Source organism: Helianthus annuus, chromosome 15, assembly GCF_002127325.2.
Source record: "Helianthus annuus cultivar XRQ/B chromosome 15, HanXRQr2.0-SUNRISE, whole genome shotgun sequence".
Classification (NCBI taxonomy): Eukaryota; Viridiplantae; Streptophyta; class Magnoliopsida; order Asterales; family Asteraceae; genus Helianthus; species Helianthus annuus.
In genome coordinates, this window is record NC_035447.2 from 47,965,679 (window position 1) to 47,989,428 (window position 23,750).

Consider the following 23,750-nt stretch of genomic DNA (forward strand, 5'->3'; position numbering starts at 1 on the left):
GCTTGTATTCTTTGGCGTGGGCCATGAAAAAGTGAATTAAAAGCTTCAATTAACAAGGTCAACAAATAATTTTAGTCAAAGATGAACGCATTTCAAATCAAGTAATCATAAATTTATTTAAAAAACTTATTATGATCATAATGTTTTCTGCTTTGTACTGTGTACACTATTTTTAAAAATATTTCCAGTTCATTACTAGTTATGTTAAAACATAGTATCACTTATGTTCACGGTTAATAAAACTTAAGATAGTGTTATATTTTGTTTTCAAAACACTTCTTAAAATTATTTAGACGCTTTTATAACCAATATTAACTACTTGTTGCTTAACTAATTGGTCTTTACTCCATTTTAAATTCCTTTCAAACCATTGGCGAAACATAGTGGGGGCGGAGGGTGCGGCCGACCCTCCGAACTTTTAGCTCAGTAGTGGAGAGTATGCGGTTTGTATAAAATTTTTTGGGTATATACGTTTTTGACCCCCCATATTTTTGGTATATACGTTTTCGACCTCACGGTCGGAAATCTCAAGCTTCGCCACTGATTAAAACAATGTTTTTATATCAATTTACACTATTTTGAATACGTTAAATACGTATGAATACATCTTTTTTTGGAACGGCGACTTTCTTGTATTAGGCTACCGCACACCTTAAATTGGAGAACTCTGTTGCTCCACCCCGGCCAGACTATGTTGTCTTAACCGGTCCATGCTGGCTTCAGAGTTTGGCTTAGACGTTCCCTCAGGAAACCATACCGTTAGCTGCCACTTGACAATCGTTATGCCACAACAATAGCAGAATTCTCTGGCAATTTAAATAATTTTCAACCACTATTTGGCTATTTGCTTATCAAGCATCAATTTGTTTACACGATCTTTTCTAGGCTATATGTCAGTTTTATGAAGATTTCCTCTCACATTCAAGTTAATTGACATATAATTTTCAATTTTCACAAAAAGCTATAATATCACCATCCTGTAATATACTAATATTACATAAAAGGATAAAAATCAAAGATAAAAGTCATATGACTAAAACAAAAAATATATATATATATATATATATATTCAATTCTCCACACCAAATTTATCAATGTGAATATTGCGTATATTTGAATATTTAGATTCTTTGTTGACCTATGAGCTTTCTTTAATATTTCATTTTGTGTGTATAAGGGTTCTAACATATCTTAATCAACGAAACCAACTTTGTCCAATTGTCCTCTATGCTGATTTTAATTGATTGCTAACTCTTACAACATTGCTTAATAAACTCAGTTTTTAATCTTACCAAACCATCGTTTTCATGGTGGTTTTTTGTCTTGTGATCAAGAAACACCCACACATGAAATTGCACATGTTTTATATTTGTTTTTACCACACTTTGATTCTACCATACCAAAGATTACATCTGGGAGAGCCAAGGGGTTGGCGGCAGTTGAGTAGTCGACCTTGGCCACAGCGCCCAGTGTCACGATAGTTGACACGTTATTCCTTATCGTTCAAAAAAAAAAAAAAAAAACTTTAGTGTGGTTGCTTCAATATGTAACCCTATACTATCTAAAATACTTATCTAACATAATATTAGTAACCTATAAATAATCAACTACTTTAAGCATAAGGTGGTTGTAACTTTGTCTTTGGGAGAGTTTCAAAAAGAAAATGGAATTTTCCATTTTAACCTTCAAGTTTTAATCCTTGACAATTTAAGCTTAAAGTTTTAATCTTTGTTTCCTTTTTAACCCTAGAGTTTTAATCTTTGACAATTTAAGTTTAAAGTTTAATCTTTGGTAATTTAGTAACATATAAATAATCAACTACTTTAAGCATAAGGTGGTTGTAACTTTGGCTTTGGCTTTGGGAGAGTTTCAAAAAAAAAAAATGAATTTTCCATTTTAACCTTCAAGTTTTAATCCTTGACAATTTAAGCTTAAAGTTTTAATCTTTGTTTCCTTTTTAACCCTAGAGTTTTAATCTTTGACAATTTAAGTTTAAAGTTTAATCTTTGGTAATTTAACCCCTTTAATTAATTTGATTTTTCACTTCTAATTCAAAAATTTCAATCTTTTGCGATTTAACCACTTTGATTTTTTTTACTTATGTGTTGTAATCTTGGCTTTTGGGGGGTTTTCAAAGAAAAAATGGTTATTCATATGGTTGTTCCGTTGTTGTAACCTTGGCTTTGGGGATTTTTCAAATTTTTTCGCTTTATAGCTCATTCGAAATTTTGTGACTTAACACATCGCAACGTGCGTCTTTGGTTTAACGTTTTTACATTTCGTTCTAACGCGAGTTAACACGACGCAACGTGCGTGTGTGGGTGAACGTTTTTACATCGTCTATTTTTTCCCGTTTGACAGGTTTAACATAACGTGCGCATCCTAAATCGACTTAGTTATAACTAAAGAATTCCCGCCGCATTGCGGCGGGTCGTAATTCTAGTTACTCATATTTATAAGCTCGAACGGGTTACATTTTGGGTATATATAAAACGAGTTGTTAGTGATTTATTTGTTAAAAACTCTAATTGAGTCAATACTAAACAAATTCGAGCTTGAGCCTTTATACATGGAGCTTAATTAGGCCCACAAGTTTAAAGGAGTTTATTACGTATATGATTACACTATTATATAATTTAATGATATTAATTGCTGTACATGCGATTATGATTGAAACAATAAATAAAATATATTATGTTATTTATGATTATAATTATAAACTTCTTTTTTTTTTTTTAACGGCAAATTTGGATCACTGACGGACCACTGGAGTATCATCGTGCCACCAGCAGAACCACCCGATCATATCCATCTCCACTAGGCAATAATGCCTATACACCAATTCAGGAGGAAACCCAATAAATCTGGGAAAACCCCCTTTGTGGGAATCGAACTCATGACCTAATGGTCATAAGCCTTATCCCACCACCAAGATACCACTAGGCTATAATGCCATGGGTATTATAAACTTCTATATGAAATAACTATATACAAAGATATAGTATGGGAAAAGATCCCATACAAATAGTTTTATCGTATAAAACGTACGAAAGACATAAAAAGTAAAAAAAAAAAATACGGTGACATTTTTGTAATTATTTACTCGTAGAGTGATTATCAAAATTACCCTACAAATGATTTTGTAGAGTAATTTTGATCTTCTAGGGTAATTTTGTAAAATGATCTTGTAGGGTAATTATAAAAATTACTCTACAAGTGTATCAAAATTATTTTACAAGTTTATCAAACAACTTACAATTCAAAATTATCCTACAAGATCAAAATTACCTTAAAGAGATCAAAATTACCCTACAAGATTATTTGTAGTTTAATTTTGATAATTACTCTACGAATAAATTATTACGAAAATGCCACCGCGTTTTTTCAGGAAAACCTTCAGTCCGTACGTTTTGTACGTTAAAGGTATTTGTATTTGATCTTTTGTCTATATAGCATTTAAACATGATGAGTCCGAGGAGTAATCAACTGAACTTTAAACATATAATTTAAAATGAGCCGACCTTGAGCTCTTTAAACTAAACGGTATAATCTTGCACGCTTTGAAATTAAATGAGTTGAACTCAGGCTTAAAAGATCAAACTCGATCTTAATCAGACTTGAAATCCACCTAAATTGTATACACCCCCAATTACATTACAAAAGTAAAACAATTAATTTTCAGAAAAAAAGAAAAGAGATTAAGAGTTGTAATGATAAAATTAAACTTTGAGAGATAAATGACTTTGATAAAACAACTTAACTTTTCATAATTTAGCGTGGAGTATAATTTTTTAATGTCAAAATCACCACTTTAAAATCTTCAATGCATCAATGAGAGACACATTGATTAATAGTTATCATGATAAAATTTTCACCTATCGAAACATGATATTTCTTTGTCATATAAAAAGGACAGCAATTGTTATCACTCATTCGCCCGATGAATAAGTTATACAATTATTTACAAAATGATTTTAAGCGACAAATTGTTGTGAATAAAAAGTTGTTTCTTACAAAGAAAACAATATATTACACTTTATAGTTTAAAAAGATATAACAGTTAAATTTATTTATTTTTTATGAATATAAGAAAATATGCGATAATAATTATTGGAATATCTAATTAACCAAATGAACAGAAACTTAAATACGTATATGTAAAGTAAAAATAATGTCAATGAAAGTTTGGAAACCAAAATATGTTGGCGAATTACTGTTTTACCCCTGATTCACAAGTCGGTGATCAGGGGAGGTTTCCTACACGAGTTAGGTGTCTGGAAAACTAAATTAATTAATCAATTAAGTGTTTGAATTAGTTTGGAATTGTTTAGTGTGTAGATTAGATGATTTATGATAGCTAATTCTAGTAGGATTAGGATGCTTGAGAGAGAAGTAATTAAGTCCTATAAATACTTGATTGTAATCAGTTTTTATGTACAATGATTTTCTGATTAATACAACTTGGGAGTTAAGCCAAAGCTGTTTATCATCTACTCTGTTTACCAATTAAACTTTGAATTGGTATCAGAGCAAGACGAGGGACCTGCAAGAGTTTTGAATCTGCTCACCATCGAATCTTTGAAGATCCGCGAACCAGAGACCGAATTGCCGATCAAGGTGGGTTGAGGTTTCAGGTCTGAAACCGTTACCTGCAGATTGAAGAACAGACCTGCAGCAAGAAGAAAGCGGTTGACTTGTGTCTAAAGGAGTCTGCCGATCTAGGGTTTTGAAGAATTTTCTTCGACCTGTGCTGTGGCGTTGCTGATCAGAACCTGCGAATCAGAAGCGCTGTCGTATTTTCTTTTCTCTTGATTGTTCGAGACAGGAACAAAAGGGCTGGAACCACAAACAACTATACCCAAATCTCCTATTACTCAGACGTATAATAGGAAAAAATCGAAGTCAAGCATGGTTGATACGACAGAACCTCCGGTAACACCGAAGGAGACGAACCCGTCGTCCTTTCAGTGTCCGATGCTTTCGTCCATTAATTACTCTGTTTGGGCTCTTCGTATGCGAGTCATCTTTAACGTTCATGGAGTTTGGGACGTTATCGAACCGGGTAACGAAGATGCCAAGAAAAACAACATTGCAACCGCGTTGTTATTTCAATCGATTCCTGAAGATCAGATTTTGCAAATTGGTAATCTGAAAACAGCTAAAGAGATGTGGGAAGCGTTGAAAACCCGACACCTGGGAGCCGAACGGGTAAGGGAAGCAAGACTTCAAACACTGATGAACGAGTTTGAAGGATTAAAGATGAAGGACACGGGAACTATTGATGATTTTGCCTTCAAGTTATCAGGGATTGCATCAAAGTCAAGAACATTGGGGCAAGCAATTGAGGAAACGAAGTTGGTCAAGAAATTCTTGGCAAGTTTGCCACGAAAATTCATTCAAATCGTTGCTTCGATTGAACAAATGCTGGATTTGAAGACTCTCGGTTTTGAAGATGTAGTTGGACGTCTGAAAGCTTACGAAGAACGAATAAAGGAAGAAGAAACTGCTGAAAATTCAGGTAATTTGATGTTTGCTAAATCTGAATCATCTTCTAACTATCAAAAACGGGAGTCGTCGGGTGCGCGTGGAAAAGGATCTAACTCAAACCGGGGTCGTGGTCGTGGTCGTGGCCGTAATAACAACCAAGATCGTGGTAACCGGGAATCTGCGAGTAAGACTGATGATCAAAAGCAGAAGGGAAAAGGTCGAGATTATTCCAAAATACGGTGCTACAGATGTGACAAGTTCGGTCACTTTGTATCGCACTGCCCTGAACGTCACAAGAAAATTCAAGAACTAAACCAAGCTGAAGCTGAGGGAAATCAGGCGAACGGTGTTGATGCGTCATTCTTTATGATGCAACAAGAATCAGTTTATTTAAACGAAGAACGAGTGATCCCGGCAAAGTATGAAGCTGATTCGAAAGACAAGGATGTATGGTATTTGGATAATGGCGCGAGCAACCACATGACAGGTAACCGTTCTTATTTTGCTGAATTAAATGAGCGAATATCTGGACGGGTAAAATTTGGGGATGGGTCATGTGTCGAAATCAAAGGAAAGGGATCGATTATCTTTGAAGGGAAATCCGGAGAACAAAAAGTGATGACTGAAATTTATTACATTCCGGATCTCCGAAGTAATGTGATTAGTCTAGGACAAGCAACTGAATCTGGTTGTGATGTCCGGATGAAAGAAAATTACTTAACTATGCATGATAGTGGTGGAAAATTACTAATGAAAGTCACAAGAAATTCAAATCGGCTCTATAAAATCCAACTTAAAGTTGGAAACCCCATATGTTTGCAAGCAAAAATTGATGAAGAACCGTGGTTGTGGCATGCGAGACTTGGCCACATCAATTTCGCTTCCTTGAACGGTATGTACAAGATGGCCGAGGGAGTACCGGTGATTCGTGAAAAAAACCAACTATGCGAGTCATGTATGGTTGGAAAGCAAACAAGACACTCGTTTCCAAAGAAGGCAAAGTTTAGAGCGTCGACAGTGTTAGAGCTCGTACATGGTGATCTTTGTGGACCGATATCCCCACCAACCTTGACAGGTAACAAATATATCCTTGTTCTTATTGATGATTTCTCACGGTATATGTGGTCTTATCTCTTGAAGCAGAAAAGCGATGCGTTTGTTACAATCAAAAAGTTCAAAGTTATGATTGAAAAACAAACTAGGAAGCCGCTTAAAACATTACGTACCGATAGAGGCGGAGAATTCACCTCACGTGAGTTCAATGAATATTGTGAACAAGAAGGGGTGATGAGACATTTGACGGCTCCATATACACCTCAACAAAACGGTGTTGTGGAACGTCGAAACCGTACGCTAATGGAGATGACGCGATGCATAATGAAGGCAAGGGGTGTTCCTAATTATTTATGGGGAGAAGCCGTCCGTCATGCAAGTTATTTGATAAACCGAACTCCTACACGAGCTTTGGTGGGAGAAACGCCATACGAAAAGTTTAAACGGAAAAAACCAAATCTCGAACACCTTAAAATATTTGGTTGTTTGGCGTATGAACGGGTTGTGTCAAAACAGTTACAAAAACTTGATGATAGGTCAAACCCGCTAGTACACCTAGGTTCCGAACCGGGTTCTGGAGCGTATCGCCTGTATGATCCAAAAACCCAAAGAATTATTGTGAGTGTGCATGTTGATTTTGATGAAAAAAGGGGCTGGAATTGGAAGGAAGATAATACTGTTGAATGTAAAAATCAAAGAAAACCCGGATTATTTACTGTAATGTGGGGAGATTATGAGGACAATGGACCTGGACCGCATCTGGTCAGCCTAGAATCATCAGACCAGTCTGTGACAAGTAGCAGTTCAGGAGAACCCAGGGGCTCGTCGCTTGAAAATGATGCGACAACTCATACTTATGGGTCAAGTGACACCGAGACCAGCTCTAGTGTTCAAACCAGCTCAGCTACACCCATCGACCAGTCAACTTCCGAGGCCCAATCCAGTTTTGAATGTCGAACCAGATCTGACCCAGAAAATCACTTGTTCACAGCAGGTTCAGCACAAGCAAGCCAAGAAAATGCTGAAAGTATTGTGCGAAAATCGACTCGAATTTCTGTATTGCCAACAAAGCTAAAGGATTACGAGTTGAATATGGCGTATGAAGAACTATTGCTTTCAATAAACGAAGAACCAAAGAGTTTTGTTGAAGCAAAAGTCTCACCAGACTGGATGAAGGCAATGAAGGCAGAAATTGATTCAATTGAGAAAAATAAAACGTGGGTTTTAACCGATTTACCGAAAGGGGCGAAACCTATTGGTTTAAAATGGGTTTTTAAAGTCAAAAGAAATGCGGACGGTTCAGTAAATAAATACAAAGCAAGGTTAGTTGCAAAGGGTTACGTGCAACAACCCGGAATTGATTACGATGAAGTTTTCGCACCGGTGACTCGCCTCGAGACGATTCGGCTACTGATTGCACTTGCAGCTGCGAATGGGTGGAAAATTCATCATCTCGATGTGAAAACGGCTTTTCTACACGGTGATTTGAAAGAAGATGTTTACGTGTGTCAGCCTGAAGGATTCGAGAAATCAAAACAAAAGAATAAAGTCTATAAATTATCGAAAGCTTTGTACGGGTTAAAACAAGCACCACGAGCGTGGAATACGAAGCTCGATGGTGTTCTGAAGAAGATGGGGTTTCATCGTTGCTTACAAGAAAAGGCGGTGTATCGAAAGGCGGTTGGGAATCAATTTCTAATTGTTGCTGTTTATGTTGATGATCTTTTTGTGACAGGAACTAACACGACGTTTATCACCGAGTTCAAAAATATGATGGCACAACAATTTGAGATGACGGACCTTGGAAAGTTAACGTATTATCTAGGGATCGAAGTTTCTCAAACCGAAGATGGCATAAAAATTAAACAAGAAAGCTATGCCTTGAAGATTCTGAAGGAAGCCGGTATGCAGTCATGTAACCCGACTTTATGTCCAATAGAACCTGGGCTGAAGTTGTCAAAGAATGATGATGAACCGGAAGTAAATGCTACAGAATTTCGGAAGATAGTCGGATGCCTTCGATACCTCTTACACACCCGACCCGATTTGGCGTATTCAGTTGGGGTGGTAAGCCGTTATATGCAGAACCCGAAAGAAACTCATGCGCATGCAATCAAACACATATTACGGTACTTACGTGGCACTATTTCTCTTGGGATAAAGTACAAGAGAGGTGAAAACTTGAAGTTGGTGGGTTATAGTGACAGCAGTCATAACGTTGATAAAGATGATGGCAAAAGCACTACTGGTCACATATTTTATCTTGGTACTTCACCTATAACATGGTGTTCTCAAAAGCAAGTTACCGTGGCACTTTCTTCATGCGAAGCAGAATTTATGGCGGCTACTGCAGCTGCGTGTCAAGCAATCTGGCTTCGAGAGTTACTTGCAGAACTGACGGGGTGGGAGAAACAGAAAGTTGTAATTCGTGTAGACAACAAATCAGCAATTGCATTGTCTAAAAATCCCGTGTTCCATGGTAGAAGCAAGCATATACATACAAGGTATCACTTTATTCGTGAATGTGTTGAAAACGAACAAGTGATTGTCGAGTATGTACCTGGTGAAGAACAAAGAGCAGACCCGTTGACTAAAGCGCTAGCGAGGATCAGGTTTCGTGAGATGAGGACGTTACTTGGTATGGAAGACCTACCGTATGCGAAACAGAAATTCGGGGGGTGATTGTTGGCGAATTACTGTTTTACCCCTGATTCACAAGTCGGTGATCAGGGGAGGTTTCCTACACGAGTTAGGTGTCTGGAAAACTAAATTAATTAATCAATTAAGTGTTTGAATTAGTTTGGAATTGTTTAGTGTGTAGATTAGATGATTTATGATAGCTAATTCTAGTAGGATTAGGATGCTTGAGAGAGAAGTAATTAAGTCCTATAAATACTTGATTGTAATCAGTTTTTATGTACAATGATTTTCTGATTAATACAACTTGGGAGTTAAGCCAAAGCTGTTTATCATCTACTCTGTTTACCAATTAAACTTTGAAAATATTTATAAAAGTAATGTCAATTGAAGTTTGGAAACCAAAATATTTATATTCATTTTTTTATAACTTTTAACTTGATGTTTGGTGCCACCACCGACCACACCATAGATATTTACCTATACATTAAAACTAGGAATAACACCCGCGCGCGTTGCGGCGTGAGTACATTGCAATTATCGAATGGATTAGTCTAAAAGTTATGTGATGCGTTAACCATATGAAACATGCATTTCGACATATCTGATCGAACTCAACGTAACCTATATAAGCATTGCGATTAGATCAAAACAAAAGTAAATCAAATTTATACCGTACAATCATAACATATTATATAGGATCCGACTCATACATAGAAACGTAACGGGTATAACGGAAAAACTGACACGTATAATCAAAAGAAATTAATTAAATCTTTTGAAAAAAAGACACCACAATTTGACTCCACTCGGTTCGAAACAAAATTAACGAAACATTCATAAAATAAGCACGAAAATAGATTATATTTGACCTCACTCATTTCCCAAAAAGTTCACGTTGAAACATATGCCAACTCGAATTTATACCGAAACGTACATAAAATATGCACATAAAAGAATTTTTAAACAAAAAGTATTATATTTGATCTGACTCGTTTCCAGAAAAAGAAAAAAAAAGTTTACGTTAAAACGTAGAGCAAATCGAATCCATACCGACACGTACATAAAAATATGCACGTAAAAATAGTTTTTTTTAAGCAAAGGATGTATAGGGGTAAACTTGAAACAAATTATTTTTAGTAAAAAAATTAATAGGTTAAATACATTTGTAAAATCGTGCCAAGTATCCCCAATGTCACACAACCAATAACAGAAGAGCTCGTAAAATTAAAAAGAAAAAGAAAAAATAACACTGAACGAAAAACATACGTAAAATCGTTGGATCACGTACACCCGTTGCGGTGTGTTAATGCGAAGAAATTAGACCGAAACGTAAAACGTAGAAAGAAAAAACTAAGTTGATTTAGGGCCCTGCGCATTGGAACGAACTTGTCAAACGTAGAATAATAGACGTGTTGCGATAGGCCTGTCAAACGGGATAAACAGACAAAAAACGTTGAACCACAGAGACACACAGTTGCGGCATGTTGACTCGCGAAATTTTAAACGAAACGTAAAACGAAAAACTTGCAAAAGATGAAAAGTATATGGGATCAAATTTGAAAATAAAAAAGTTTGGGATTAAATTACAAATAATGAAAAACTTTAAGTTAAAAGTTAATAACTTTAAGGGATGAAAATAAAAAGATAAACAATCTTTGGATTGAAAATGAAAAATCAGAATTTTTTTTGAAACTCTCCCAATCCATAAAGTACAACAATAAAAGCAACAACACACAGTTGCGGCATGTTGACTCGCGAAATTTTAAACGAAACGTAAAACAAAAAACTTGCAAAAGATGAAAAGTATATGGGATCAAATTTGAAAATAAAAAAGTTTGGGATTAAATTACAAATAATGAAAAACTTTAAGTTAAAAGTTAATAACTTTAAGGGATGAAAATAAAAAGATAAACAATCTTTGGATTGAAAATGAAAAATCAGAATTTTTTTTGAAACTCTCCCAATCCATAAAGTACAACAATAAAAGCAACAAAATGTTGCTTATTTATATGTGGTAATTTAGCTATACATTATTATTATTATTATTATTTATTATTTATTTATTTATTTATTTATTTTAAATTAAAATTTGAACAGAATTAACAGTAACCTCATAAGGGGATAACATCATAAGGGGATGAGTAAATGGTATCGGGTACCGGTATCGGTATAAAATATACCAAACGGGGTATATTTTCGGTACCAAATCGGTACCGACTTTTGACATTTTCGGTATCGGCTCGGTACTGGTATGCATCGGTTTTTACCCGCAAATACCGGTACCGTACCAGTACCGACCAGTACCGAACCGTGCCAATTGTATTCGGTACCGGTACCCACTTTTGGGGATTTCCGGTAACGGTTTTTTTGGTAACGGTATTTTCGGTAACAGTATTTTCGGTACCGCTTGGTACCGAGTTCATCAAATCCTGTAGCAACGTAGCAACCCAAGTAATTGCACCGTTTAGATTACATTTCATACACACTGTAAGTAACTGTATTTCGTTTGAATGAGGTTTTATATACACAACAATTTATTTTGTTTTTGTTTTTCTTTTTCTATAATGAATGAATTGTAGCATGTAAAATTAACTTGTATATTTAGATAATTGATGAGCAAATCATATCAAATCCTATAATCAAACCGGTATCGTATCGGTACCAAATTAACTACACCAATCATTTCGGTATCAATTTGGTACCCACCTTTTGGCGTTTTCAGAATCGTTACTTTTGGTTCGACACCGGTCTAGCACCATATATGTATTTACTGATTTTTACCTTCATATACTATACCGTATGGTACCGAGCATTTTCGGTGCCGGTACCTAATTTCGATGATTTTCTAGATCGGTACTTTCGGTGCCGTTACCGGTACCGAGCTAATCCATATTTTAATGTGTTAGCACCGTAATAACTAAACTGAAAACAACCGAATTTCCAACGTGTAGGACGTGTGGGTCCTATTATTATATATTAGATTATTTAAAATCGCTTTTTTAGGACGAAGTGACTATTGATGTATTGCAAAATACATACTTTTATCGTGTATAGTTTGTACGTTTTATCGTTATTTTTTAGCTTAGTTTAGTTTAGAATTACGTGCTATTGATCTACATTGCGTTTTCCAGGTCTTGATACATAAAATGCTGAAATTGGAGCAAAACCGAGCTAAAGTGTCAAATGTCAAGTTCCGGAATCAATGTATAAAAGTGTTAGAATAATTTTGAAGTTTTTGGAAGTTGGAGCCGAGCTTAGAGGGAAACATTCTGTGAAAAAAGCTCAGTCGCGTAGCGCTAAGGTGAAAACATGCTCAGTCGCGCTACGCGACTGAGGTAGCTTTGACTTTGCTGACTTTTGGGGATCTCGCGTAGCGCTAGCAAGAAGGGGAGACCAGTCGCGCTACGCGACTGGTATGAATGACGCGCCTGATTTGTGGATCGATTAGGGTTTGCTATAAAACCAAGAATTATAATCAAAAACCCTAACTTACGAATTATTAAAGTTTTGGAGCTTTCTGAGAGCAACTTTGGAGCTATTTCGGAGCTTTTGAAGGCAAGGCCACGACATTTTTATTTATGTTTTGATATTCGGTATCCGCTTGCCGTTTCAGACACGCGTTTTGCAGACATTAGATCCCCACCGCAACGCGCGACGAAAAATCAACTAGTTTTTTTTAAAGACTATCTTTTCCCGTATATATTTATTTTATAATAATATTTAATTTATATAACAACAATTTATTTACAATAAAAACAGGTTCTGACTAAACTTACCATCCCACTAAACGTATGAGAAATTATTTTTTTAATAAAGATCTTCTCAAATATTTTGCAAGAGGATCGTATCTTAAAGCAACAATCGTGGAAATACGTGATCTTACACCGTGTTCCAGAGTTTACTAATGAAAGAAAATGAAAAGAAACAAAAAGAAAGTAAAAATATTTTGTGTTCCATAATTTCATTTAAGAAAGGACAACTAGACTAAATTCTTTAGTTTTTTTTTCCTTTTGATTTTGGAGGAAATGATGGGAAAGATATCTTTTTTTCCTTTCTCGTCCTTTCGTTTCTTACTTTTACTTCCTTTTCTTTTCCCTCATTAAGTTAACTCAGAAACAAAGCGTTACGGAGGAGGAAGTTTGGGTGCAAGCGGAATGCAAAAAAGGGTTGGAGGAGGGTAGCTTTTAAAAAAACAAAGATTGGAAGCAAATGGCACGTATTAAATGGGTTATAAAAGGCGATGAAAACTTGGCCTATTTTTATAGAAAACATTTCTCGTAAAAAGTTACAGCGAGACCGGTTTTGATATGTTCCAACATCAAAAAGATTAGTGAGGAGGCTGGTACTGAGCTCATAGCTAGGGCTGCAAATGAGAACTGTTCGGCGGGAAGTTTGTTTGTGTTCGTTCGTTTATTAAACAAACGAACACGAACAATAAATTTGGTTCATTTAGTTAAATGAACAAACATGAACAGAGGTTGTGTTCGTTCGTTTATGTTTGTGAACATTCGGTAACGTGTTCGTTTGTGTTCAATAGTTCATTAGTGTTTTTAACTTTTGTATTTATTTAAATACTTCAAAATTCCGACAAATTAAATATTTAATAAGTGTTAATGTATTATATATTCTGTTTATGAACGATTATTTGTGTTTGTCTATTTCTATTTGTGTTCATGAACATTATTTTGTGCTCATTTGTGTTCGTCAACGTTCGTTTTCGTCCGTTATCTAAAATTAACAAACAAACACAAACGAAGACGAACAAGTTAATTTCCTTAACAAACGAACACGAACATAGAATCTCGTTTGATAAGTGTTCGTGAACAGTTCGCGAACACATATATTTCTTAACAAACAAACACAAACAAGGTCTTGTTCATGTTTGTTTGGTTCGTTTGCAGCCCTACTCATAGCTACATTTTCAAGAATGGAGATAAAAGATGCGGTGTTTAGTTGTGGGTCGGACCGGGCCCGGGCCTGGACGGTTTTAATTTTAAATTTATTAAGTGTTTTTGGCAGCTTTTTGAGCATGATTCCAGCAGTATTATGGAGCATTTTTATGGTTCTGGTATTACTAACAAAGGTTGTAGCTTATTTTTCATCACTCTTATACCGAAGAAAAGAGACCGGGTGGACCTTAGAGATTATAAACCGATTAACTTAATTGGGCTCATTAGTAAGGTAATTTCAAAAATCCTTGCTAATAGGCTCAGAAAAGTTATCGGTTCGGTAATCTCGGAAGATCAAACGCTTTTATTAAAGACAAGCTTATTCTTGATAGCCCTATGATTATGAATGAGCTTTTGGCGTGGATGAAAAAAAGACAAAAAAGGGTGTTCCTGCTGAAAATTGATTTTCAAAAAGCTTACGATAATGTAAGTTGGAATTTCCTTATACACATTATGAGTTAAATGGGTTTTCCATCGGTGTGATGCATATGGATTAAAGGAATTCTTCTTTCGGCTCGGCCGTCTATTATCGTTAACGGAAGCCCTACCTTTGAGTTTCAATGCCAAAAAGGGATTCGTCAAGGGGACCCCATATCTCCGTTTCTTTTTCTTATAGTGATGGAAGCGTTTTCTTGTATGTTTCATAAAGCTGTAGAGGTAGGTGATTTTATGGGAATCAAAACACCGTTGGAGGGCCCATCGGTATCAAATCTTCTATATTCGGACGATGCTCTTATTCTTGGGGAGTGGTCCGGTGGTAATATATTGAATGTGGCTAGGCTTCTTCGCATTTTCCACCTTTGCTCGGGCCTTAAAATCAATCTTAAAAAATCAAGTTTAATGGGGATAAAGGTGGATACGGGAGAAGTGGATAATATGGCAGCTTTGTTATGATGTCAAAAGGGTGGTATTTCATTTAATTACCTAGGTATCAAGGTTGGGGCGAACATGAATAAGATAAGTAATTGGAAACCGATATATGAAGTTTTTGAGAACCGTCTCACTTTATGGAAAGCTTGTTCTCTCTCCATTGGGGAAAGAGTCATCCTCATTAAAGCGGTGCTCGAACGTCTTTCAATATATTACCTTTCTTTATTTAAAGCTCCGTGCAAAGTGATTGAAGATCTAGAAGCGGTGATGAGAAGGTTTTTGTGGGCGGAAGCAAGTAATGAAAGAAAAATTCCTTGGGTGGCTTGGAAAATAGTGGCTTCGCCTAAAGAGGTGGGGGGTCTTGGAATTAGTAGATTAAAAGTTGTAAATGACGCCCTTCTTGCAAAATGGGTGTGGAGATATAGAGTCGACCACAATAGTCTATAGAAGCGGGTGATAGAGGCTTGTTATAGAAACAAGCGAGGATGGTCGTTTTTACCCTCTAAAAAGGCTATCACGGGATGTTGGAATGCGATTGTACGTATGGAAGAAAAAAGATTGATTGGGGGCCGTAATATACACAAATATATTAAAGGTATTGTGGGTAATGGTGAGGATTTACGTTTTTGGATTGATCCGTGGTTGAAGGACGTTCCGTTAAAAGACACGTGACCGAATTTTTTCGGCTGGAAAGCAATAAAGTATGCAGAATTAATGAATGTGTTAACATACAAGCTCAGGATCCGACTTGGGTGTGGAAATAGAAGCAAGCTCCAGCTTCCACGGAGGAGATAGCGGAGTGGCAAGAGTGTCTATCGTTGATACCGTCGGTTTCTTTTTTGGGTTCCAGTGACCCGTGGACCTGATTTGGTGATAAGTCGGGTTGTTTTTCAGTGGCATCGCTAAAGGGCATAATGATGAAGGAGGCAGTTTCGGATCAGCAATGGGTGATTAATTGGTGCAAATGGACTCCATCAAAATGTAATATTATGGCGTGGACAGCAGAAATGAATCGTTTTCCAACATGTGAGGCGTTAAAGAAGAGGAATGTTATCTTGAACTTGGAGAATTGCATAGCCTGTGGGGATATAGTAGAGTCGATCGACCACCTCTTTTTCTCATGCATAGTTGCAACAAGAATCTGGAACTTTATTAGCTCATGGTGCAAGTTACCGGATTTCATTATCTTTTCCTTCAGGGACCTCATGGAGATTTACAAAACGGTAAGAATAGGAAAGGCTAAGGCGGAAGTGGTTCATGGCCTTATTATTACTGCTTGTTGGTGTTTATGGAAAGCCCGAAACGATAAGGTTTTCAGAGGAAGAATGGTTCAAACGGATGGTATTTGTAATGATATTAAGTCGTTTGGTTTTATTTGGTTAAAATATTTGTAATGATATAGGTCTAAATACAAAACACTCTGATGGAGTGACTGGTGTAAATACCCCTTATACATGTTGTGGATTCATATTGTTGGTTCGTTGGGTGCCTCTGTCGTTTTTCGTGGTAGGGGCTGGTTGTTTGTTTTTATAAAGTCTCCATTCAAAAAAAAAAAAAAAAAAACCTAAATACAAATAGAAGTTCACAAATTCAACTGCTTAGAAAGTTATTTTTTTAACAATTTTGGATCACCGACGGACCACTACATTATCATCGTCTTACCAGCGTAATCACTATCTGATTATATATTTTCTCCACTAGAGTATAATATCTATATAACAATTCAGATTGATTATATATTTTCTCCACTAAACTATAATGTCTATATAATAATTCAGAAAAAAAATCAATAAATCTAAAAAAAAACCCTCTTGTAAAAATGAAACCCAAGACATAATAATTTAGATTCTGAAAATACAGTCTAACAACAGAATAATTAGTATATTTTGTAAGAGGGTGGTACGTTTTACAACGTATAAAAATTGATACAGAAGTCCACAAACTCAACTATTTATAGAAAATTATTCTGAAAATACAGTCAAACATGAGAATAATTAGATTATATTCTCAGGGACCAAAAAGAAAACATAGCAAAAATACAAGGGCCAAGGAGCACATGTACTTGTACTACCAGCATCGACATACACACGCACTTTCAGTCTCTAAAAGTACGCTCCTTTCTCTCTCTCTCTCACACACACCGACGATGCATTCTTTCTCTCTCTACCTCTGTCCGCTACTTCTACAAACCGACGAGATATTCCCCGCTGTCAAAGATTCCCCCACCGGCCCCCCTTTCCCTTCGAATCCCTAAAATCTCTTCATTCCAATCTCCCTCACCCTAATTTGCTGATTCTTTGGGGTTGTTGCTACCAACAATATTCTGCTGATTGTTTTGTTTGCGGTTGTTACCAACAACAACAAGTTTGGGGTGGATTGTATCGAGTTGGTTTTTTTGATAGTTTGGGTTATTACCAAGAAGTTTTTTGGTGATAGTTTTGGTGATCACAAGAAGTTAGTTTTCTATTGGAAGTTTTTGTGTATGGGCTGTGTGGGATCGAAGCCGGACGAGTCACCGGCGGTGGCGTTATGCCGGCAACGGTGCACGTTTCTCGACACAGCGATCCACCAGCGTTACGCTCTCGCCGAGGCTCATTTAGCCTACTGTCACTCCCTCAAAAACGTCGGCGTTTCGCTACATCGTTTTTTTGACATCCACTCCGCCGCCGCCGTGCACGGCGGCGACAGCCCTTCGTCGCCTGTGCTCAACCTTCCGCCACAAAGAAAAGGAGAACCGTCCAAGCCGCCGGTAGTTCCACCCGCCGTTCATCACCATTCGCATTCGAATTCCGGCTCTCACCTTCACTTTCACTCCGATGAAGATTCCGATGACGACGACGATGATGACGGTCCTCTTCATTTACACTCCGTTGATGGAGACTCACCACCTCTGCATCAACACGAACGGTACAATAATCTGCCGTATAATAATACTTCACATGAAAATTTCACAACTCCATCTTATCCTCCGGTAAATTACCCTCCTTCGGGTTATCCACCGGTAAATTATCCACCTTCGGGTTATAATTACCCACCGCCTGCGGGTTATCCTCAACAGGATTACCCGCAGGCGGGTTATCTCCCATCAAGTTACCCTCCAGCAGGTTATCCTCCAGCGGGTTATCCGCCTGCTGGATATTCTCAGGCGGATTACCCGCCGGGTCGGTACACGATGAATTTTATGAGGAAGCAACCCACGCAGTCTGTTGTGTACCAGCAACGGCCAATGAGTCCCGAAACTATACATTATGGTGAAGCATCTTCATCGTCTTCGTATTATAACAACGGTTATAATTATCAGAACCCTAATTCTTACTCGAATAATAATAACAACAATTACTCTAGTTATGGTGAGTATTTCGGGTCGTCTTCGTCTTCTCAACAACCGCAGTATATACAGTCTGAAGCATCGACTTCGAAACAGCCTCCTCCGCCTCCACCGCCCCCGCCTGCTAGCTCTACTTGGGATTTTTTGAACCCGTTTGAATCGTATGAAAGTTATTATCCTCCGTATACACCGAGTCGGGATTCAAGAGAAGTTAGGGAGGAGGAAGGTATTCCTGATTTGGAAGATGAAGATTATTACCAACAAGAAGTTGTGAAGGAAATACATTCTTCGCATCCGAAGTTCGTAGATGTTGCTAGTGGTAGTGGTAGCGGTGGTGGTGGTGGTGGTGGGGGTGGTGGCGGTAGCGGTGGGGGTAATGTGGATTCGAAGAAAGCGGCGGTTGTTGATGATGAGAGTGAGAAAAGTTCTGTGGTTGATTTGCATTACAGAAGTGGACCGGGTGTACCTGAAGAAGAAGAGCCCGTTGAGTTTGAAGTTCATGTGGTCGATAAAGGAGAAACATCTAGAGGTGAAAAACCGCTTCACGAGTTTCATAGCGATTCTGAAGTTGTAAAGGAAATTCAAATCCAATTCGATCGTGCTTCAGAATCCGGGAATGAACTAGCAAAGATTCTTGAAGTTGGAAAGGTTCCACACAACCGAAAACACGCAGCCTATCAAGGTCCAATTTTTATTGTAAATTCTATTACTTGCATACAGATTTTACTTAGAATCATCAAAAGTGCTGACTTTTACCATGATATGTATCTATGAATCAGTTTCTTCGAAAATGTTGAACAAATTTTCACCGTCACTAGCAGCAGCAGCCTATAAAAGCTCTGATCCTGCTGATGTCGACGTAGAGTTAAGAACGAGGTCTAAAAATCTTTCATCTACTTTGCATAAGCTCTATATATGGGAGAAGAAATTGTTTGAGGAGGTTAAGGTATGTTAATTTAGGGATATATCAACCGTGCTTTTAAGGTACATTGTCTTATAAGTAACTAGCAAACGGTTGGTTATATATGACATAGGTTGAGGAGAAAATGAGGTTACTTCATGATGAAAAGGATATGAAACTAAAACGTTTAGATGAAAAGGGCGCGGAACCGCATAAAGTCGATGCAACAAGAACATTAGTTAGAAGTCTTTCAACCAAGATAAGGATCGCGATTCAAGTCGTCGATAAGATCTCTGAGCAGATAAATAAATTGAGAGATGAAGAGTTGTGGCCACAATTAAATGAATTCATTCAAGGGTAATGTTAACTTGTTATTTATTGATAAATATATATGTTTTTAATGGGTTTAAATCTTGGTTTAAAAAGGCTTTTTGAATAATTGTGGTCTACAGGTTAACGAGGATGTGGAGGTCAATGCTCGAGTGCCATCGTAGTCAATGTCAAGCCATTGGAGCTGCTAAACGGTTAGACGCGATTGCTTCCAGCAAACACTTTTCTGATGATAGTCTTGAAGCCACATTACAATTAGAACATGAACTTCTAAACTGGACTATTCGATTCTCATGTTGGTTTGGAGCACAAAAGGGGTTCGTGACATCCTTAAACAACTGGCTTCTTAAATGTCTTTTGTATGTACCTGAAGAAACTGCCGATGGACCGGTTCCCTTTTCTCCTAGCCGAATAGGTGCACCAACCGTGTTCATAGTTTGTAACCAGTGGGCTCAAGCCATAGACCGGATATCCGATAAGGAAGTAGTGGAGTCGATGCGGGATTTTGTGAAAGTTGTTCTTATGTTGTGGGACCGTGATAAACAAGAAATGAGACGGAGGTTAGCATTGCATAAAAACATGGAGCGAAAAGTTAAGGATTTGGAGAGAGAAGATCAAAAGATTCATAAAGAATTGCAAGTGCTCGATAAACAAATCGTTCTTTCTTCTGAAAAAGATAACGGGCTTTCGGCAGTGTATCAAAGTGAGACCAGTAAAAGCGTTAGCGCACAAACGAATCTACGGCTTGTTTTTGAGGCCATGGAAAGATTTACAGCTGCATCTTTGAAAGCCTGTGAAGAACTATTGCAACGTATAGAAGAAGACAAAGTTTCACGAGAGAGAGAGCGTGTTTCATAAAGAACCATCAAAAGAAACGTGTAACGAAGTATGGAACCTAAAGGGTCGAGTCATGGCTCGGTGAGTGTCAACTAGACCATGTTTTGGTCAATGAGCTCGAGCCCATCTGGTCAATCAAGTGCTCTAGGTGTGGGATTGAGCAATTATCAAATGGCCTTTAAAAGGCCACACTTTTGTAAGTGGATGTAGTTTTGTTTTTCTTTCTGGTTTAGCATAGATATAGTAGATGGTAGGATAGAGTATCTCCAATTTTTGGGTTCGTTGAGCTTGTTTAGCGTCCCGTTTTCATTTTGTGGGTCTGTTTTATAGGACCTGCAAAATGGAAACGCGATTTGGCTTAAACGGAATTCATCTTATAAGATGTAAATAGACGTTTTGTTTCTTGTCTATTCTTTGAGCGGCTTGCTAACAATTTTAATGTGATTCGACATAAGTTAATAAATATCATTCAGTTTACATTAACAATAATTATCGTTCGCTTTATTCGATTAATCGAGGAAATTGAGTACATTGGCACAGGGGGAAGGGGTGAAAAGGAGATCTTGAAGCCACGGACTACGCGACTGCGAATCTTGACACCAACCCATGTCAGTTTTTGGTAGCCGGAGCTCCGATAACTCTTTGGATCCCGTCGGTAGTTTCAGGGTTGGTTCCTTGCTGGCTTGGCTATCTTTAGTGCAGGATGCCACATGGCCTAATCTCATTGGTGATAGTGCTAAGAAGTCAAGATGTTGACTCTGGGTAGAGGTTGGAGGTGATGGAGGCTGTGCTTCTTCCATGGCTGCCCTTTGCTCCAACACCTTTATGGAAGTTGCCTTTCTGTATATTTTACACAGCACTATGTCCTGCCAATTGATTAATGATTAATGTTTTATAATATGTCCAATAAGCTGGTGATAAGATGATAATGTTCAATCAAGTTGATTATTAATATTTATTTATAATATATCCAATAGGCTTATAATAAGATGATTAACAGGGCTGGCTCAAAGGGAGTGAAATAAAACAAGCGCTTTGGAATCCCACTTTACTAAGGCTTCAAATTCTAACAAAACATGTTATATGCTGGTGATTTTAGCTTTGAGATTGTTGACATTAATGCTTATGATTTATAATTATACAATACACATAGATGATATATGAATCAAAGGGTCTAAAGCATTTTTCTTCTTTTTCTTTATTTACGAAAAGAGCCCCAATTTTGTTATTTGCTTTAGAACTAAAATATTTTGAGCCGGCCCTGTCGATTAAAGATGTTCACGGCCTAGTTCAGCTGGTTTTGATGAAAATTTCAGGCTGAATCGCTGGCGAAGGTTTCAAGAAATGGTAAACGAATCTGGCTTGGTTGCGTGGGTCAGCTGAATCGGCCGGTTTTTTTACTGGTTTAGTGGTTTAACGGTCTAGTTTTGTTGGTGTCAACAATGGTTTTTTTTTTCTTTTTCAAAATCATTAGTTCATTATCAATTTTAACATAATTCGGTTGGTTTATCACTAGTATGCATTTATATAACTGCATAATCTAAAAAAAAAAACGAAGTTATAAAAATAATAAAAGTTAAAACGACTCGGAATAAAAAAAAATGAAGTTATAAAAATAATAAAAGTTAAACGGCATAAGCTTCAGTCTGGACCGGACAGCTAAACTTCCAAACTACAAACCAAATTTTTAAGATTTCAAACAGGCTTATTTGCTTTGACTTGAACGGTTTTCGAACACTCAGTAGTCAGTACATCTCATTTCTTATATATACACTAGTACAAATGGAGTTATAATTTTTAAATTTTACTTGTAAATTTAAGAAAAATTAGTTGCCAAAAGGTTATGAACATTTACGTTTACTACCTTTGATAGCGGACAAGAATCAGGCAGTCGGTATTCGCTCATGACCCAATCGGTTTTCTGGCCTCCTGGTGCCCTGCCTTGGTAGAACACTAAAGTCTTCTTCAACCCGAGGTGCTTGTTTGTGTCGGATAAAGAGAATATTTTACGATCTGACCCGGTTGCCTTCCAAAACCCGTTTTTGGTGGTTCGGTTTGGTCTCCCACCATTACCAAGCTTTTTATTCCTCGGAACAAAAAAGTACCACTCTCTCTCCCCAATCTTCGACATTTCTACAATTAAAACAATAAAAACTTAACTTTGTTCTACGGCTCATGATTACATGATGGCATATGTCCGGATTGGGCTCAACATTAGAGCTAAGCCCGGATGAGATCCAACTCATTAGGCCTAATCTACCCATTTACACTTGAAATGAAATCCATATCGACTTAAGCAAAATGAACAGAAGCTCGGTTTCCATTCGAGTAAGGAAAAGTTACCTGGTAGAATCCAAGGATCATAGAGGTATATGTTCAAAAAGCCGATGACTTCGAAACACGTATACTTCCCTAAAACCATCTTTTTGAGGTAGAATTCAAGCAACTCTTCCTCGGTCGGGTGAAACCGAAAGCCGGGTAATTCGAGCTCCAACGGATTCATTTCCATGTAGAAGTTTTTTGAACAGCTATAAATATATTCATCAATCTTGTTATATAGACAGGGATTTTAATCATATTATAGAGCAAAAATGGGTAGGATTGACTTGAAGTCTTCGTGGAATTTACATGAGATATTGGAGTGGGCTATTTGGTTGGAAGTTTCTCTCCATGGGCCCATGTATTAAAGAAAATATTCCGTGAATTTATTAATTAATAGTTGTAATTTGAGATTTCATGTCATTCCTTAGGGTGAACGGGGCACCCTCAGTAACCCCATCCGGTGTCATCTAGAGGGATACCGCCGCCATCAACGAGGGGAGTCACATAGGGGAGCAAGATCGGTGAGAGCTTACAGAATGAAGGAGGGGAGAGAGATGGTGGGCCACCCTTTTTTCAACCAATCAAAACAATTTTTTTTTTTGAATAAAAAAACAAGTCACCTAAGAGGGGAGTGGCGCCATCAAATTGAGGGTGTGAGGGGAGTTAAGAGGGGAGTTGACGTGATATCAAGTAATTGGGTGTGCGTAAGAGAGGGGACTCCCCTAAGAGGGGAGTGCCCCTCTCACCCTTAAACACTAGTGGTATATCCATTATTTTTACTTTTGGCAATATTTTCTTTATTTAAATCCCTCTCCTAAGCAGCTTTATTACATATTTCCCCAACTCATAAATTTAATTACATATTTCCCCTTCCTAAAGAAGTCTTATTACATATTTCTCCAATCTCTAAATTTTTATTACATATTTTCCCGATCTCTAAATTTAATTACATATTTCACCTTCCTAAACCCCATATATTACATATTTATCCATTTCATTAAAAATTCTCTTATAGCATTACTATTTTACCCCT

The 23,750-nt window shown here is 37.2% G+C and overlaps 2 protein-coding genes across 3 annotated transcripts; one reads left to right on the top strand and one right to left on the bottom strand.

Annotated features, from left to right (window-relative positions):
- The first annotated feature begins 17,101 nt into the window (after nucleotides 1-17,101).
- On the top strand, nucleotides 17,102-21,302 carry LOC110911379 (protein ALTERED PHOSPHATE STARVATION RESPONSE 1). Of its 2 annotated transcripts, XR_002576934.2 has the most exons (5): nucleotides 17,102-19,009; nucleotides 19,107-19,273; nucleotides 19,362-19,585; nucleotides 19,681-20,591; nucleotides 20,936-21,302. XR_002576934.2 is itself a non-coding variant. In XM_022155987.2 (4 exons), exons 1-4 carry the CDS (start codon nucleotides 17,482-17,484, stop codon nucleotides 20,414-20,416), a joined length of 2,655 nt encoding a protein of 884 aa, XP_022011679.1. In that variant the 5' UTR covers nucleotides 17,102-17,481; the 3' UTR covers nucleotides 20,417-20,860. The 2 variants fall into 2 exon arrangements, 1 of the variants encoding a protein (XP_022011679.1); XM_022155987.2 differs by lacking the exon at nucleotides 20,936-21,302 and having other exon boundaries at nucleotides 19,681-20,860.
- LOC110911380 (NAC domain-containing protein 22) lies at nucleotides 20,819-23,002 on the bottom strand. The gene is made up of 3 exons (XM_022155988.2): nucleotides 22,739-23,002; nucleotides 22,260-22,528; nucleotides 20,819-21,261 (listed from the first exon to the last, which is right to left on the bottom strand). The coding sequence occupies exons 1-3, from the start codon at nucleotides 22,902-22,904 to the stop codon at nucleotides 20,905-20,907; spliced, it is 792 nt and encodes a 263-aa protein (XP_022011680.1). The 5' UTR covers nucleotides 22,905-23,002; the 3' UTR covers nucleotides 20,819-20,904.
- Nucleotides 23,003-23,750: the final 748 nt, after the last annotated feature.

Excerpts from the sequence above, each read along its gene's own strand:
- LOC110911379 (XM_022155987.2), top strand. The coding sequence starts at position 17,482 with ATGGGCTGTGTGGGATCGAAGCCGGACGAGTCACCGGCGGTGGCGTTA. Across the intron at positions 19,010-19,106 it reads AAAACACGCAGCCTATCAAG|TTTCTTCGAAAATGTTGAAC; the intron begins GTCCAATTTTTA and ends TCTATGAATCAG. Across the intron at positions 19,274-19,361 it reads AATTGTTTGAGGAGGTTAAG|GTTGAGGAGAAAATGAGGTT; the intron begins GTATGTTAATTT and ends TATATGACATAG.
- LOC110911380 (XM_022155988.2), bottom strand. The coding sequence starts at position 22,904 with ATGGAAATGAATCCGTTGGAGCTCGAATTACCCGGCTTTCGGTTTCAC. Across the intron at positions 22,529-22,738 it reads TGATCCTTGGATTCTACCAG|AAATGTCGAAGATTGGGGAG; the intron begins GTAACTTTTCCT and ends TTTTAATTGTAG. Across the intron at positions 21,262-22,259 it reads ATTCTTGTCCGCTATCAAAG|GACATAGTGCTGTGTAAAAT; the intron begins GTAGTAAACGTA and ends ATCAATTGGCAG.